The 18465-nt window shown below is 44.8% G+C and overlaps 2 protein-coding genes across 3 annotated transcripts in view; one reads left to right on the top strand and one right to left on the bottom strand.

Annotated features, from left to right (window-relative positions):
- zgc:77375 (uncharacterized protein LOC402927 homolog) overlaps positions 1 to 14619 on the top strand; it is a 103104-nt gene extending 88485 nt beyond the window's left edge. Inside the window, exons 5-9 of the mRNA XM_056301942.1 lie at positions 5440 to 5473; positions 13187 to 13361; positions 13493 to 13681; positions 14137 to 14332; positions 14413 to 14619. Coding sequence (XP_056157917.1) covers positions 5440 to 5473; positions 13187 to 13361; positions 13493 to 13681; positions 14137 to 14332; positions 14413 to 14619 — 801 coding nt within the window. The remainder of the gene's footprint in view (positions 1 to 5439; positions 5474 to 13186; positions 13362 to 13492; positions 13682 to 14136; positions 14333 to 14412) is intronic.
- A 793-nt stretch (positions 14620 to 15412) lies between these two features.
- Positions 15413 to 18465, bottom strand: part of ddx27 (DEAD (Asp-Glu-Ala-Asp) box polypeptide 27) — a 122977-nt gene continuing 119924 nt past the window's right edge. For both annotated transcript variants that reach the window (XM_056273733.1, XM_056273734.1), the window contains exons 20-21: positions 15917 to 15991; positions 15413 to 15790 (exon numbers count right to left, since the gene is read on the bottom strand). In XM_056273733.1, the coding sequence (XP_056129708.1) occupies positions 15775 to 15790; positions 15917 to 15991 (91 nt within the window). In that variant the 3' untranslated portion in view covers positions 15413 to 15774. The remainder of the gene's footprint in view (positions 15791 to 15916; positions 15992 to 18465) is intronic.

Here is an 18465-nt window from a genome sequence, read left to right as displayed (position 1 = left end):
GTTATCTCAGTCAGTCCAGTGGTGTTAACTCATTCAGTTCAGTGGTGTTATCTCAGTCAGTCCAGTGGTGTTATCTCAGTTAGTTCAGTGGTGTTATCTCAGTCAGTTCAGTGGTGTTATCTCAGTCAGTCCAGTGGTGTTATCTCAGTCAGCTCAGTGGTGTTAACTCAGTCAGTCCAGTGGTGTTATCTCAGTCAGTTCAGTGGTGTTATCTCAGTCAGTTCAGTGGTGTTAACTCAGTCAGGCCAGTGGTGTTAACTCAGTCAGTGCAGTGGGGTTAACTCAGTCAGTCCAGTGGTTTTACCTCAGTCATCCCAGTGGTGTTAACTCAGTCATCCCAGTGGTGTTATCTCAGTCAGTTCAGTGGTGTTAACTCACGTCAGTCCAGTGGTTTTAACTCAGTCAGTCCAGTGGTTTTAACTCAGTCAGTCCAGTGGTTTTAACTCAGTCAGTCCAGTGGTTTTAACTCAGTCAGTCCAGTGGTTTTAACTCAGTCAGTTCAGTGCTTTTAACTCAGTCAGTCCAGAGGTTTTACCTCAGTCATCCCAGTGGTTTAACTCAGTCAGTCCAGTGGTGTTAACTCAGTCAGTCCAGTGGTGTTGTCTCAGTCAGTCCAGTGGTGTTAACTCAGTCAGTCCAGTGGTGTTGTCTCAGTCAGTCCAGTGCTGTTAACTCAGTCAGTCCAGTGGTGTTAACTCAGTCAGTCCAGTGCTGTTAACTCAGTCAGTCCAGTGGTGTTGTCTCAGTCAGTCCAGTGGTGTGAACTCAGTCAGTCCAGTGGTGTTAACTCAGTCAGTCCAGTGGTGTTATCTCAGTCAGTCCAGTGGTGTTAACTCAGTCAGTCCAGTGGTGTTGTCTCAGTCAGTCCAGTGGTGTTAACTCAGACAGTCCAGTGGTGTTAACTCAGTCAGTTCAGTGGTGTTAACTCAGTCAGTCCAGTGGTGTTGTCTCAGTCAGTCCAGTGGTGTTAACTCAGTCAGTCCAGTGGTGTTAACTCAGTCAGTCCAGTGGTGTTAACTCAGTCCAGTGGTTTTACCTCAGTCATCCCAGTGGTTTAACTCAGTCCAGTGGTCTTAACTCAGTTGGTCAGGTTTCATTGTTTAATCTTAGTGTTTTTAGTGCTACCTCTCTGATCACAGTCAGCAGGTTGAATTCACAAGTCTTTACTGACTTATTGACCGGTAGATTCCTGACAGATACATGGATGAAATTCACTTTCCACTAGGAATGCTCCGATCAGGGTTTTTGTGGCCGGGTACCTATTGCCAATCACGGAATCAGAATGGGCCGATACCGATAGCCGACCACAGGGTGGGTGTGGGGTCTTCCATTTAACGTGATTATTGTGTAGCATTATTTGTTTATTTACTGTTTATAGCAATAAAAGTAACTATTCTTAATAGCATTGCAGAAATATAATTAAGAGCTGACAACATATCATAAATGGACAAGTGTTTATTTATTGGGAGGCAACGAAGCACAAGGACAAAAAAACATGGTTAAAATACGTTATAACACGGCATACTGGTAACGAGAGCGAGGTTTTGATATGTTGTCATGAATTAATTGTAGGTCATTTTGACTGAATGATCACCCACACGTCACTGGGCGGCTGCATAAGCAGATAGTGTGCCCGGCTCTGTTCTAGTGGACTCTGTAGTCTAGTGGACTCTGTAGTCTAGTGGACTCTGTAGCACATCCCAGCAAGTAGCTACGTCTGGCTGTAGTCTAGTGGACTCTGTAGCACATCCCAGCAAGTAGCTACGTCTGGCTGTAGTCTAGTGGACTCTGTAGCACATCCCAGCAGGTAGCTACGTCTTCCTGTAGTCTAGTGGACTCTGTAGCACATCCCAGCAGGTAGCTACGTCTTCCTGTAGTCTAGTGGACTCTGTAGCACATCCCAGCAGGTAGCTACGTCTTCCTGTAGTCTAGTGGACTCTGTAGCACATCCCAGCAGGTAGCTACGTCTTCCTGTAGTCTAGTGGACTCTGTAGCACATCCCAGCAGGTAGCTACGTCTTCCTGTAGTCTAGTGGACTCTGTAGCACATTCCAGCAGGTAGCTACGTCTTCCTGTAGTCTAGTGGACTCTGTAGCACATCCCAGCAGGTAGCTACGTCTTCCTGTAGTCTAGTGGACTCTGTAGCACATCCCAGCAAGTAGCTACGTCTGGCTGTAGTCTAGTGGACTCTGTAGCACATCCCAGCAAGTAGCTACGTCTTCCTGTAGTCTAGTGGACTCTGTAGCACATCCCAGCAGGTAGCTACGTCTGGCTGTAGTCTAGTGGACTCTGTAGCACATCCCAGCAGGTAGCTATGTCTTCCTGTAGTCTAGTGGACTCTGTAGCACATCCCAGCAGGTAGCTACGTCTTCCTGTAGTCTAGTGGACTCTGCAGCACATCCCAGCAGGCAGCTACGTCTTCCTGTAGTCTAGTGGACTCTGTAGCACATCCCAGCAGGTAGCTACGTCTTCCTGTAGTCTAGTGGACTCTGTAGCACATCCCAGCAGGTAGCTACGTCTTCCTGTAGTCTAGTGGACTCTGTAGCACATCCCAGCAGGTAGCTACGTCTTCCTGTAGTCTAGTGGACTCTGTAGCACATCCCAGCAGGTAGCTACGTCTTCCTGTAGTCTAGTGGACTCTGTAGCACATCCCAGCAGGTAGCTACGTCTGGCTGTAGTCTAGTGGACTCTGTAGCACATCCCAGCAGGTAGCTACGTCTTCCTGTAGTCTAGTGGACTCTGTAGCACATCCCAGCAGGTAGCTACGTTTTCCTGTAGTCTAGTGGACTCTGTAGCACATCCCAGCAGGTAGCTACGTCTTCCTGTAGTCTAGTGGACTCTGTAGCACATTCCAGCAGGTAGCTACGTCTTCCTGTAGTCTAGTGGACTCTGTAGCACATCCCAGCAGGTAGCTACGTCTTCCTGTAGTCTAGTGGACTCTGTAGCACATCCCAGCAAGTAGCTACGTCTGGCTGTAGTCTAGTGGACTCTGTAGCACATCCCAGCAAGTAGCTACGTCTTCCTGTAGTCTAGTGGACTCTGTAGCACATCCCAGCAGGTAGCTACGTCTGGCTGTAGTCTAGTGGACTCTGTAGCACATCCCAGCAGGTAGCTATGTCTTCCTGTAGTCTAGTGGACTCTGTAGCACATCCCAGCAGGTAGCTACGTCTTCCTGTAGTCTAGTGGACTCTGCAGCACATCCCAGCAGGCAGCTACGTCTTCCTGTAGTCTAGTGGACTCTGTAGCACATCCCAGCAGGTAGCTACGTCTTCCTGTAGTCTAGTGGACTCTGTAGCACATCCCAGCAGGTAGCTACGTCTTCCTGTAGTCTAGTGGACTCTGTAGCACATCCCAGCAGGTAGCTACGTCTTCCTGTAGTCTAGTGGACTCTGTAGCACATCCCAGCAGGTAGCTACGTCTTCCTGTAGTCTAGTGGACTCTGTAGCACATCCCAGCAGGTAGCTACGTCTGGCTGTAGTCTAGTGGACTCTGTAGCACATCCCAGCAGGTAGCTACGTCTTCCTGTAGTCTAGTGGACTCTGTAGCACATCCCAGCAGGTAGCTACGTCTTCCTGTAGTCTAGTGGACTCTGTAGCACATCCCAGCAGGTAGCTACGTCTTCCTGTAGTCTAGTGGACTCTGTAGCACATCCCAGCAGGTAGCTACGTCTTCCTGTAGTCTAGTGGACTCTGTAGCACATCCCAGCAGGTAGCTACGTCTTCCTGTAGTCTAGTGGACTCTGTAGCACATCCCAGCAGGTAGCTACGTCTGGCTGTAGTCTAGTGGACTCTGTAGCACATCCCAGCAGGTAGCTACGTCTTCCTGTAGTCTAGTGGACTCTGTAGCACATCCCAGCAGGTAGCTACGTCTGGCTGTAGTCTAGTGGACTTTGTAGCACATCCCAGCAGGTAGCTATGTCTTCCTGTAGTCTAGTGGACTCTGTAGCACATCCCAGCAGGTAGCTACGTCTTCCTGTAGTCTAGTGGACTCTGTAGCACATCCCAGCAGGTAGCTACGTCTTCCTGTAGTCTAGTGGACTCTGTAGCACATCCCAGCAGGTAGCTACGTCTTCCTGTAGTCTAGTTGACTCTGTAGCACATCCCAGCAGGTAGCTACGTCTGGCTGTAGTCTAGTGGACTCTGTAGCACATCCCAGCAGGTAGCTACGTCTTCCTGTAGTCTAGTGGACTCTGTAGCACATCCCAGCAGGTAGCTACGTCTGGCTGTAGTCTAGTGGACTCTGTAGCACATCCCAGCAGGTAGCTACGTCTGGCTGTAGTCTAGTGGACTCTGTAGCACATCCCAGCAGGTAGCTACGTCTTCCTGTAGTCTAGTGGACTCTGTAGCACATCCCAGCAGGTAGCTACGTCTGGCTGTAGTCTAGTGGACTTTGTAGCACATCCCAGCAGGTAGCTATGTCTTCCTGTAGTCTAGTGGACTCTGTAGCACATCCCAGCAGGTAGCTACGTCTGGCTGTAGTCTAGTGGACTCTGTAGCACATCCCAGCAGGTAGCTACGTCTTCCTGTAGTCTAGTGGACTCTGTAGCACATCCCAGCAGGTAGCTACGTCTTCCTGTAGTCTAGTGGACTCTGTAGCACATCCCAGCAGGTAGCTACGTCTTCCTGTAGTCTAGTGGACTCTGTAGCACATCCCAGCAGGTAGCTACGTCTTCCTGTAGTCTAGTGGACTCTGTAGCACATCCCAGCAGGTAGCTACGTCTTCCTGTAGTCTAGTGGACTCTGTAGCACATCCCAGCAGGTAGCTATGTCTTCCTGTAGTCTAGTGGACTCTGTAGCACATCCCAGCAGGTAGCTACGTCTTCCTGTAGTCTAGTGGACTCTGTAGCACATCCCAGCAGGTAGCTACGTCTGGCTGTAGTCTAGTGGACTCTGTAGCACATCCCAGCAGGTAGCTACGTCTTCCTGTAGTCTAGTGGACTCTGTAGCACATCCCAGCAGGTAGCTATGTCTTCCTGTAGTCTAGTGGACTCTGTAGCACATCCCAGCAGGTAGCCACGTCTGGCTGTAGTCCTGCTGCAGGCCGGCCCAGCTGTTGCTGAGTACTTGTGGTCGGGAGGGTCCAGGGATTCTGCTCCACACACACCGCTTCTAGCGACTTTACCTTGTAGAACTGCCAGACCGGTGACGCCATTTTAACGAGCTTCTTTTGCCGCGCGCAGAGGAACGTGTCACGTGTTTTGCGTCATCTGGTCGCTCTTCTGATCGGCCTTTATGACTCCGATCTAACTATGCAGCATGAATATCGGCTGATAATGATCGGCGGCCGATCGATCGCAGCATCTCTACTTTCCACTGTCATCAAGTCACAAACTCCCTGTGTGTGTGTGTGTGTGTGTGTGTGTGTGTGTGTGTGTGTGTGTGTGTGTGTGTGTGTGTGTGTGTGTGTGTGTGTGTGTGTGTGTGTGTGTGTGTGTTTCCAGGCTTCTCCTTTAAAGACGCTTCCTAAAGTGGAGGGTAAGAAGTACCACAACTACACAACACAACTACAGGAACGATAAAGATACACAACTGTACAACTATACATCAACAAAACATTACAACTACACCATTATACAACTAAACAACCACAAAACTTTGCACCCATACATCTCTGCATCAATCACACAATAAGCAAGTACAAAATTACACAACTACACAACTACATAAGTATATAACCATATTAGATTAAAACACCATGGCAGATAAAATCATGTGGGTTCAAGCCTGTATGAGAGTCCACAGGGGGCGCCATGATTTGATTACAAATGGGGTCGTGAAAACTACAGTCCCTCAGAGTTACATGAAAACAAATGTTTTGCTTGGGTTTCTGTCTTTGGGTATTGTCAAATCTAGTATTTCATTCAAGTCAAGTCAGTTTTATTTGTATAGCCCAATATCACAAATTACACATTTGCCTCTGGAGGCTTTACAGCAACACAACATCCTGTCCGTAGACCCTCACATGGGATAAGGAACAACCCCCTAAAAACCTTTAACAGGGAGGAACAACAGGGAGGAAGCTCGGGGGGAGCACCAGAGGATCTCTCTCCCAAGACGCACAACGTGACATGATGTTGTGTTTACACACTTTACACAATACAACATTGCAAGAGGATAACACAGTTATGATGGAATCATAAAATATATGAAGAATGTGATGAGGAGGATGCCAAGCAGAGTCCAGACGCCACCAGAACAGCCCAGGACCCGAGCCACGTGACCACCATCACCACGTAGGGGGAAAAAACGTCATACATCTTAGTGAGAGAAGGACATAACACTGAAACTGGGCAACAGAAGTATATGATTTTAAGATTTTAAGATTTTAATTACGAGAAAGCAGAGGACATCATCCAGAGAGAGAGAGAAAAGACGTGTGAGAGAAGAGAACAGTCTGCAATAGTTAATAATCTATACTCTATAATCAATACTCTATAATCTATACTCTATAATCAGTACTCTATAATCTGTGCTCTATATTCCATATTCTATAATCTCATCGGCAGAACAGAGGTTGGTAAATTCATTGAGACAGAAACTGACCTTCCATGCAGTACAGGTTGTGAAAAGGCCCTGCTGCCACCAGCTGACTTCTTCTTAACTTTGGGGACACACAGGAGCCCCGTATTTTGAGAACGAAGAGTTCGAGATGGCATGTAAGGTTTAAGGAGATCAGACAGGTAGGATGGAGCAAGCCCATTTAGGATTTTATAAGTCAGCAGAAGCACCTTGTATTCTGATCTAACATGGACAGGAAGCCAATGAAGGGAGGCAAGAATTGGTGTAATATGGTCACATTTCCTAGTTTCAGTTAGGATTCTAGCAGCAGCAGCATTCTGAACCATCTGAAGACTTTTAGTACTAGAATGTGGCAGACCTGAGAACAGAACATTACGGTCATCAAGTCTGGATGAAACAAATGCATGTATTAGAGTTTCTGCGTCAGTCATGGACAGGAAGAACCTTGATCCAGGGTCTTTTAATAACTATCGACAAGTCCCTAATCATCATTTCTTTTCTAAAGTACTAGAGAGTTGTGTATCAACAACTTTTGACCCATATAGAAGAAAACTATCTATATGAACATTTTCAATTGGCTGTCAGGGTCTTTCACTCCACTGAAACTGCTCTGACCAGAGTGGTGAACGATCCTCTACTAGCTATGAACTCTGATTCCGATTCTGTGCTTCTACTACTGGACCTCAATGCAGCCTTTGACATCATTGATCACTGTATACTATTAGACAGAATAAATTGTAAATCTGGTGCCTCTGGCTCAGGTCTCACTTGGCTTAAGTCTTACACATTGAAGAATACATTGTGTCTGCTATAATAACATTACATCAAAATTCTCTGACGTTAAATATAGTGTACCTCAGGGCTCAGTTCTTGGCCCTCTACTTTTCTCTCTTTATAGTTCACCTCTTGGCCAAATTATACACAGTCATGGAATAAATGAACTGCCGAGATTTAAAACAGATGTTTGATGATGATATTGCTTGCTTGTTTTGATTTTGTTTTCTTTTATTATAATTTTTTTTAAAATTAACGTTCGAGATAAAAAATAAATAAACAAACAAACAAATTCCATTGCTATGCAGATGATACTCAGCTGTATGTGCCTATAAGGGCTGATGATCATACTCAAATGACTAATTTAGAGGCCTGCTTGGCTGCGGTGAAAAATTGGATGTCACTAAATTTCCTGCTTTTAAATTCGGATAAAACTGAGTGGCAGATTGGTGCAGCATCAGCAGTAATGAGGACGTTGTACTCGACCATTGTGGTGAAGAGGGAGCTGAGCCCGAAGGCAAAGCTCTCAATTTACCAGTCAATCTTCGTTTCAACCCTTACCTATGGTCATGAGCTTTGGGTAATGACCGAAAGGGTGAAATCACAGATACAAGCGGCTGAAATGAAATTCCTCCGTAGGGTGTCTGGGCTCAGCCTTAGAGATAGGGTGAGGAGCTCGGACATCTGGAGGGAGCTTGGAGTAGAGCCGCTGCTCCTTCACGTCGAAAGGAGCCAGTTGAGGTGGTTCAGGCATCTGATTAGGATGCCTCCTGGGCGCCTTCCTTTGGAGGTTTTCCGGGCACGGCCAACTGGGAGGAGACCCCGGGGTAGACCCAGAACTCGCTGGAGGGACTACATGTCCAATCTGGTCTGGGAATGCCTTGGGATCCCCCAGAGGAGCTGGAGGGCGTTGCTGCGGAAAGGGACATCTGGAGTGTCCTACTTAGCTTACTGCCACCGCGACCCCACCCTGGAGAAGCGGCTGAAAATGAATGAATGAATGAAAAAAACCGAGATGCTGGTCATTGGCCCTGCTAGACACAGACACCAATTTGATCAAGTAACGATAACAATCGACAACTCTGTGATTTTACAAAGTGTGGCAGCCAAAAATCTTGGTGTTACGTTTGATCCCAGCCTTTCCTTTGATAAGCACATTAAAGAAATCAACAAGACTGCCTTTTTTCACTTACGTATCATAGCTAAAATTCGGTCCTTCCTGTCCATGGCTGACGCAGAGATTCTAATACATGCATTTGTTTCATCCAGACTTGGTTACTGTAATGTTGTGTTCTCAGGTCTGCCACATTCTAGTACTAAAAGTCTTCAGATGGTTCAGAATGCTGCTGCTAGAATCCTAACTGAAACTAGGAAATGTGACCATATTACACCAATTCCTGCCTCCCTTCATTGGCTTCCTATCCATGTTAGATCAGAGTACACGGTGCTTCTGCTGACTTATAAAATCCTAAATGGACTTGCTCCATCCTACCTGTCTGATCTCCTTAAACCTTACATGCCATCTCGAGCACTTCGTTCTCAAAATACAGGGCTCCTGTGTGTACCCAAGGTTAAAAAGAAGTCAGCTGGTGGCAGCAGGGCCTTTTCCTATCGGGCTCCATTGTGGTGGAATAACCTGCCTGCTGCCATCAGACAATCAGAGTCTGTTGAGTCTTTAAATCCAAACTTAAAACTCATCTTTTTGCCTTAGTTTACAACTAGTTGCCTTTAAGTTGAGTGCTTCACAACCTGTACTGGATGGCGGGTTGGTTTTCTGTCTCAATAAATTACCAACCACTGTTCTGCCGACGAGATTATCGAGTATAGATTACAGAGTATAGATTATAGATTATCGAGTATAGATTATAGAGTATAGATTATAGATTACAGAGTATAGATTATAGAGTACAGATTATAGAGTATAGAGTATAAAGTATAGATTATAGATTATGGAGTATAGATTATTGACTGTTGCAAACTGTTGTCTTCTCTCACGTCTTTTCTCTCTCTCTGAATGATGTCTTCTGCTTTCTCTTCTTTTGTGTGTGTGAATTACATTTCATTACAGGACATTACATGACATTACAGTCATTTAGCCGACGCTTTTATCCAAAGCGATTTACAATAAGAGCATCATTTAACGTAGGAGATCAGGAGAACTACTAGTCATCAGAGGTCATAAGTGCATCTAAACAAGCATCTAAGAGCAAAACCAGTGCTACAGTAAAAGCACAAGAGATTTGTTCTTTTTTTAACGAGTGAATACAATAAGTGGTAAGAACAAGTAACAGGGTAGTAGTTCTTAAAGAGGTGAGTTTTCAACCTGCGCTGAAAGATGGGCAGCGACTCCGCTGTCCTGACATCAGTGGGGAGTTCATTCCACCACTGTGGGGCCAGGACAGAACAGAGCCGGGACCGGGTCGATCGGCAGCAGGGGCCTCTGAGTGACGGGGCAACCAGGCGTCCCGAGACAGCAGAGCCAAGTGGTCTGGCGGGGGTGTAGGGCTTGACCATGGCCTGGAGATAGGAAGGAGCTGTTCCTTTCTCTGCCCTGTAGGCTAGCACCAGAGTCTTAAACTGGATGCGAGCAGCTCCTGGGAGCCAGTGTAGGGACATGAGAAGGGGAGTTGTGTGGGAGAACTTAGGGCGGGTGAACACCAGACGAGCTGCAGCTTTCTGAACAAGCTCCAGAGGTCTGATGGCCTGCTGAATGACGTGCTGTGAATTATGTGATGTGAGTCTCCCTTGTGTGCACGTGCAGTCTGTCCTCCTCCCAGGTCTCCATGGTGATGGTGGTCACCATCTGGACACTGGTTGTTATCCCCCTCATCACATTTTCTCTTTATATATCTTATGAATCCATGTAATTTTGTTATCATGGTTCAATGTTGTACCCTCCTCTCACTAAGATGTGTGACCAATGTTTTTTTTTCTTGTTTCTTCTCCCGCACATGTGAATGGTGTGATGTGAGTCTGTTGTGTGCATGTGTAGTCTGTCCTGCCATCAGGTCTACATCATGATGGTGGTCACGTGGCCCAGGTCCTAGGCTGTTCTTGTGGTGTCTGGACACTGCTTGGCATCCACCTCATCATGTTCTTCATATATTTTATAATCCCATTATAATTGTGTTATCCTCTTTCAATGTTGTATTGTGTAAATTGTGTAAACACAACATCATGTCACGTTGTAAGTCTTGGGAGGGAGATCCTTCTCTGTTGCTCTCCCTGAGCTTTCTTCCTATTTTTCGCCCCGTTAAAGGTTTTTAGGGAGGTGTTCCTTATCAGACGTGAGGGTCTAAGGACAGGATGTTGTGTTGCTGTAAAGCCCCCTGAGGCACATGTGTAATTTGAGATATTGGGCTATACAAATAAATTTGACTTGACTTAAGAAACGTTTCTCTCAATAAACATTGTGTCCAGATGAACGGTTTCAACTTTCTGTGATGGTACTGATACACAGTGAAGAGGGAAACCGTATACGTATGTAGGCTGCATTATTTGTGACCCTGCCGCTGGATCTATACTGAACCATCCATAAAATATAACATATAATAGTGTCTGTCTGTCTATGATATTATAATTCCTTGTCCTCTCTTCTTTTTTTCCTTATTTGCATTTCAAATCTATTTGTTTTATAATTGTAGGCAATAGAGCATGCACTTTCTGAACCCCAAGTAGTCCACAACCAAATTGACTTTATTATCTTTATATAATAGACTTTAAGTGCACTTCCTTTACAAATTCATATATTTTTGATTAATATCAGTTGACATCGACTTCATGACATTCTGTAGTAAATGATGTTCAAATTCTTTAAGATACGCCCGAAGGTACTTTCCAGTTCTTGGAACATTTACTTGACCTTCCTGATGTTTACAAATGAAGTCAAAATAAATATAAACATACGTGAGTTCAACAGACAGTGACAGAATCTCAGTCCTGGTATTTCTGGACCTCAGTGCTGCATTGGACACAGTCGACTACAACGTATTACTAAACCAATTGGAAAACTGGGTGGGACTTTCTGGCACAGCACTAAACTGGTTCGAACCCTACTTAAAGGACAGGGACGACTTTGTGTTTATAGGTAATTACAAATCTGAGCGTACAAAAATGGCCTGTGGCGTCCCCCAAGGCTACATTCTGGGGCCACTTCTGTTTAACATCTATATGCTCCCACTAGTCCAGATTATGGAAAACAACAAAATATGTTACCATAATTATGCGGACAACACACAGATTTACACAACCATATCACCAGGGGACTATAATCCCATACAAGCACTGAGTAAGCGCATTGAACAAGTCAGTGATTGGATGTCTCAAGAATTTTCCTCAATTACAAAAAGATAAAACTGAAGTAATCATGTTTGGAGCCAAGGAAGAACGACTAAAAGTCAGCACTCAGCTACAACTGGTAATGTTAAAACCCACGAACCAACCAGAAATCTTGGTGTAGTCATGGACTTAGACCTGAATTTAGACAGCCACATAAGACAATTATAAAGTCTGCCTACTATCACATGAACAATATATCAAGAATTGAAGGATTTATGTTTCAGCAGGATTTGGAAAAACTTGTCCATGCATTTATCTTCAGCCGACTCAACTACCGTAATGGTGTCTTTACACATCTCAAAAAAATCCAACAGCTGCAGCTGATTCAGAGTGCTGCTGCCAAGTCCTTACAAAGACCAAGAAATTGGTTCACATCACTCCAGTTCTGAGGTCTTCACACTGGCTTCCTGTCCATCAAAGACTTGATTTTACAGTACTGCTCATGGTTCATAAAGCACTGAATGGTTTAGGGCCAAAATTTATTTCTGATATTCTGCTACGCTATGAACCACCCAGACCTCTCAGATCGTCTGGGACAGGTCTGTTTTCTGTCCCCAGAGTCAAAACTAAACATGGACAGGCAGCTGTCAGTTTTGTTTTGTTTTTTGTTTTTCTTTTAATTTTTTTGTTTTCAGCTTTTGTTTTACCTTCCGATGAGGGGAGATGGCGGCGTGAATTCACGTTTGCGGCAGTCTCCCCCAGTACTGTCCATGCAGCGTCTTTGTCCACGTTGGCGTCTAAGTTTGTTTTGCCTTCTTGATGGCTAGGAGAGCTTGGTTTCCTGCGGCCTGTGAGCCCAAGAACCAGGGCCCTGCTGCCGGAGCTGCGGTCTGGCAGGCTGCAGAAGTGGGGCAGGCTAAGCTAAGTGCTAGCCCATGCAGACCGGCAGCTCTGACAGTCATCCTGGCTGGCGTTCGTTCTGCTGGACTCTGCAGCGTTTGGACTGTGTTGTTAACCATTGGTGTTTTGTTTTGTTTTGTTTAGTTTTGTTTTGCTTTGGTCTCTCTGGTTCCCTATGTTTTTGGTGGTGTCGTTTTTGGGAAGTTTGGGATGCGTGTTTGTCTTTTGTGTTGCACAGCTGTGGGCGGGGGAAACAGAATTTCCTTCATTTGTGTACACAAGTACATGAAAGAAATGACAATAAATTGTTCCTGATTGTGCAGCACATATGCAGAACAAACTGCCTGAAAACTGCAGGTCCGCTCCTTTGAAGCAGGCCTGGAGACTTCCCCGTCTGTCGCTGCCGTCTATTACATGGAATCTGAAGCTTTGCTTGTCATCTCACACTGCACTGTAGCGCTTACTCCACCTTTCTATTTGGCTATACATAATGTCCTTTCATTGCCCTGTGCTGCTTTTACATTTTGCCTTTTGCTGCATGACAAGCACTTTGGACTGCCTTGCTGACAAAATGTGCTACACACAGGAATTTGCCTCGTCTCGCCTTCAAAAGGCTCATTTTCAGGATTGTCCATCTGAATGGAGACAGGAAATACCTGCAGAAAAATACAAGTGAGCATCATTTCAGATTTAAGGCGTCTCTTGTCCCTCATCCAGCTGTCATTCTGTTTGGTGAACCAATCCGGTGGGAGACTAACCTCCAACTAGTTATCGATGTGCTGCTGACCAATGGGAAACTTGACTCCGCCTATGAACCCAATCACTCCACCCAACTGCCAGTTTTGGCATGTAACATGGACCTGGTTTGGATGGCTGACGCTCCGTCACCACGGTAACACACACGTGCATAACTCTCTCACAGTGTACTTCCTGCTGACTTTCTAGTTTCTCAGCTGGTGAGTTTGCGTGCTAGTCAGGCATTACTTGGTTAGCGAGTTAGCTAGCAGGTGTATTTGTCCCCAGGTTTGGTCACGGCATGTTCCTGCTCTGCCTGGAGAGTGTGTACAGGAAGTTTACCGGCAGAGACTTGAGGTACGAGGCTCTGATTGGAAAACCAAATCAGCTGACCTACATGTACGCCGAGTCGGTGCTTAACCAGCAAGCCGCCTCCAGAGGCTGGAGCAAACCCATTACCTCCATCTACGCTGTCGGGTGAGACACACACAGCAAGACTAACAGTGACTGAGACCACACTTTCTACACTAGGGCTGTGTGCTGGCGGGGGCCTGGCGACACGGTACATATCACGATACGGGCTTACGACTCGATATATCGCCATATGTCGCGATACCGTAAGAAAGGTGATATATTGTGGTTTCATAGGCCTGTGTTCTTTGTACTTATGCTACTTCCTGTCTCAGTTTATGTTGCGGTGTTGGAGTGGAAGAGTCAATTGGCTGAAGACAGATTACAACACCGTTATCTAGCGGTCGTGGGGTTATACACGACACAAAATGTTTGTCACGAACCTTTACGTGTAAACAATAAAAAATCGATACAGTGGTTGTGAGAATCGATACAGTATCACAAAAGATAATGTGGGGATACTCGAGTGCGTCTATATTTTCTTACACCCCTATTCTAAACTGTAATATCTTGTTTCTTAGTGACAACCTGATGACAGATATCTACGGCGCTAACTTGTTTAACTGCTACCTGGCCCAACAACATGCTGTCAGGACATCCTCTGCTAAGCTGGCTCTTCAGGGACCTGGATGTCAGGTGACAACACCTCCGGCAGAGGAGGAAATGACATCAGCCTGGGAGGCTCCTCCCACTGCCAAACAATGTCACTCTGTACTGGTACGTATGTGTTACCGATGACATTGCTGGTTCTGGTGATGTCAAACTGTTGTCACTGTTCCTAACCTCCCCATCATCAGGTGTGCACCGGTGTCTACAGCCCTCACCACCCGTTACCTAGTGACCAAATCAGCACAGTCAAGGAGAAGCTGATTCACAGTCAGTGGGACTTCTGCTTCGACCCGACTCTGGTAGAAGCGAATCTGGTGGAGCCGCATCACATTGCAGAGGACGTGGAGGCAGCAGTGGAGTTTATCTTTCAGCAGGAGGGCTTCAACCAGAAATGACCCCTGACCTTACCTAAATAAAAACAAGCCTGCATTCTGTTTACATCTAAACGTGTTCTACTGATTCTGGTCTTCCCAAAGTGCCAGGCTGGGATATGACTGTCAGTCATAGCAGGATTCTGCTCCAGTTATTTAAGGGAGCATTTCACCCCTTGTACAAATGGCTGAGATGCCAGGTTCCAGAATGACATGCATCAGTAATGTTAGCTTACTTAAAGGAAGAAAAAAACTGCGTTTTCATTTGACCTTTGAACCCAGACCCCTTGAGAGGACATGGAGCTCATCTGTTTGCTCTGCAGACAGGATGTGAAGCATACACATTGTCTGTTACCGTGTGAGACGTAAGCAAGGAGAGAGCTCCTTTACAAAAGGGTTTTGTTTTGCTTTCCTTTTAAGGAAGCCCTGAGTTTCTGTTTCTCTGAAAGCTGAAGAAGTGCTCCGACAGTCGTGGCTCAGAGCTCCAAACTTTGGTTCTGGTCCCAAAACTGAGCAGCAGGGTGACATTAAACGGTCTTTAAATGGCTTCTCTGTGCAAACTGCTCCTTCAGTGTTACACTGTAAATAATATGTTAAAGACATACTCGACAAAAAAAAAAAAAAAACCTTTAATAAAGACTGGTGTGTACGTGTGGTGAACTAACGACTCAGTGTTTCCAGTGTAATTAACACAGTATTTTGAGGTTTGATATAAGATTGTGTTTAGTTCTCTCTTTGTTATGCTAACAGATGCTAAACTCTACTGTGCATGTATATTCTTGACTTAAACAATCACTTAAACCAGAATGAACTAGTTTTCATCTTTATTGACATCACAGGGATACATGGTGGCCACATGGCAAAAATGAACTGAAGTTGTTAAATCTTGAAATGTAACTTATGACATATAATGAGAAAAACAAAATCAAATAAAGTTTTACGTTGCCAACCAATGAACTGGACTTGTCATGCAGTCTGCTCCTCTTCAGGCTGGATACAATCAAGTCCTCAAAACTTTATTAAGATCTTAAAAAACAAAAACTCAGAATGCGACATGTAAAACAAAGTTCAAACATGTTCTAGAAGCTGTCAGGGCAGCAGCCTTCCAAAACAGGTCTGATCCGATCTAGTCTGATCTGGTCAGCCGTCTCCAGATATTCCACCCAGCAGGACGGAGCCTCACTTTCTCCTGAACCTGAAACACAGTGTCAGCCAAGTTTTCATTTTCTTCCATTGGGATTTGATTAGAAACAGAGTTGAAGAAGGTTGAGCTGGTCAGCACTGGACCTGGATCAGGTTGCAGACCTCTATTTTAACCTACCTGGATTTAGATTTGAACCGTCCTCCTCCTTTTTTGTTAGAAATCCCCAACTGTTTCCGATCCTCAAAGGAAGGCCTGCAAAATACATCCCATAATATTCCAACATCACATTATTCAGCCTTCACACATCCACATTCTGGTAGCGCTCAACACAAAGTCACCCTTTAAGATGACCAGACCCATCCAGCTAGACTAACTGCAGGTCCAGAGATGTAGCCTGGTCCATGTCCATGTCCATAGAAACCAGCCTTTGTGCTGTCACCCTAAATTAAGAGCAGTGTGCATCATAAGCACATTGCTACTAATGTTAATTCTGCCTCTTTTACTCAGTTTCAACCCTTTACAATTTCAGTGTTAGAGCGGACAGTCTCCAATATGAACTTCTCCTCCTGCATCTTAGACATCATCCCCCGCTAAGCTGCTCAAGGAGGTATTTCCCACTGTTACCCCCATTATTCTGCGATTCTTAATAATTCTCTGGCCTCTGGTTCTTTTCCAGACCGTTTTAATCATATTGTACACCCATTGCTGAAGAAACCTAATCTAGATCCCCTGCCGTTAAAGTAACTACAGACCAATCTCCAAATTGTATGTTTTGTCTAAGGTTCTGGGAAAAGTAATTTCATCTCAATTGATACCTTTTATGAATACTAATAGTGTTTTTAACAGTTTCCAGTCAGGTTTTGGAGCACTTCATAGTACTGAGACAGCTCTAGCTATGGTTACTAATGACTGACTGCAGACAGAGGTGACTGCTTGATTTTAGTTCTTTTAGACTTAAGTATCGCCTTTGACACAGTCAATCACAGTATCCTCTTACATCGCTTAGAGACTTGGGTTGGCATCAAGGGCTTGGCTCTTAGTTTATTATGCTCTTACCTTTCCAACAGAACTTTTTCTGTTGTTCTGGGTAACTCTACTTCCTCTATGGCCCAGTTGAGTTGTGGTATCACTCAAGGCTCAGTTCTTGGGCCCCTTCTGTTTTCTATATACACGCTGCCCCTTAGCCAGGTCATTCAAAATCATGTTGTGTTTTACCATTTTTATGAAGACAACACTGTTATACATGCCACTAAAACCAACAGATCCTAGTGGCCTAGCAAATCTCAACTTGCCTCTCTGACATTCAATCCTGGATGTCCCAAAATGTTCTTAAGTTAAATGATGATAAGTCTGAGGTCATTCTGTTCGGTCCCCCAAATTCCATCAGCCCTTTTAGAACTAAGCAGGCTGCTAGGAATCTTGGGGTAATAGTCGATACTAACCTCAGTTTTGACAATCAAATCAAACATGTTGTTCAGTCATGCTTTCTCCAGCTCAAGCTAATCTCCAAAAAATTTTTATCAACTGCCAATCTGCAAAAAGTTGTATATGCTTTTATCTATTCTCCGCTTGACTACTGTAATGCACTTTATTCTGGTATCGGCAAGGGCTCCCTCTACCGTCTGCAGTTGGTAGAAAATGCTGCTGCTCGGCTCATCACCGGGACAAGGAGGCATGACCATATCACTCCTGTGCTTGCCTCCCTATACTGGCTCCCTGTTATATTTCGAGTTGATTTTAAAATTTTACTGCTCACTTTTAAGGCTTTAAATGGTCTTGCTCCTACATACATTTGTGATTTACTGACCTGGTATATGCCCCCTTGATCATTAAGATCCGGGCTTTTGCTGTTCGTGCCCCCACACTATGGACCTCTCTTCCTGTTGAGCTAAGACGAACCAAGTCTCTAGCTTCTTTTAAATCTCGTCTTAAAACTTTTCTCTTTGTGAAAGCGTGTGCAAACGTTTGATATTGTCTTCATTATTTATTTATACTGTTTATTTTTACTTCTACTCATTTGGTCTTATTCTTATTTTTGCCTCATCTGGTTTTATGTCATCTGTTAAGCACTTTGTAACACTGTTTTAGAAAAGTGCTATACAAATAAAAGTTATGATAATTATTATTGTTATAATTATTGCTTAGCAAAGATCTCAAGGTGATTAATTTTGTTTATTTGAAGAAGAGTAGCCAATAGGCTGTAACGTCACTACTTGTTTGCAAAGATGGCAAATTACTTCATTTAGGTCCTTCGGCTTTCCGGTTGCATCCATTTTAAAAACAAAATAATCCCACATAGGGGCTTTTGTATTCTTCTTCGCAACGAGTATTTCCATGCCTGCATTCGTTGAAAATGGCTGGCGCGCACAGGGTGGGGGTACTGGCATCGCACAGATTGTTGGGCTAACGGTGGCCGGTAGGAACATTTTGACATAGGCCCAGCCCTATTGACAGTGCCATCTCCACCTGCTAATCCTGTTCAACAGAATTAAAAAAACAAGTCTTCATGAACCACGCAAAGCTGATAAGGTGCATTAAAGGTGGAAAGTCTAATGTCAGCGAACCTACATGACTCTGTCTTTAACATGGATTGTGTCCGTGATGTCTGGATTGGATTTATGTAGGACTGATTGTGGCTGAGATTTGATCCCAATGTGAACCAGACCACTTCTTCCTCCAGGAATGTGCCGACCAGCTGGCTGAGGTCTTCACCACTATATTTAATC

This window comes from Lampris incognitus, chromosome 2 (assembly GCF_029633865.1).
Source record: "Lampris incognitus isolate fLamInc1 chromosome 2, fLamInc1.hap2, whole genome shotgun sequence".
Taxonomy (NCBI): Eukaryota; Metazoa; Chordata; class Actinopteri; order Lampriformes; family Lampridae; genus Lampris; species Lampris incognitus.
This window is presented reverse-complemented; position numbering and strand designations above follow the sequence as displayed.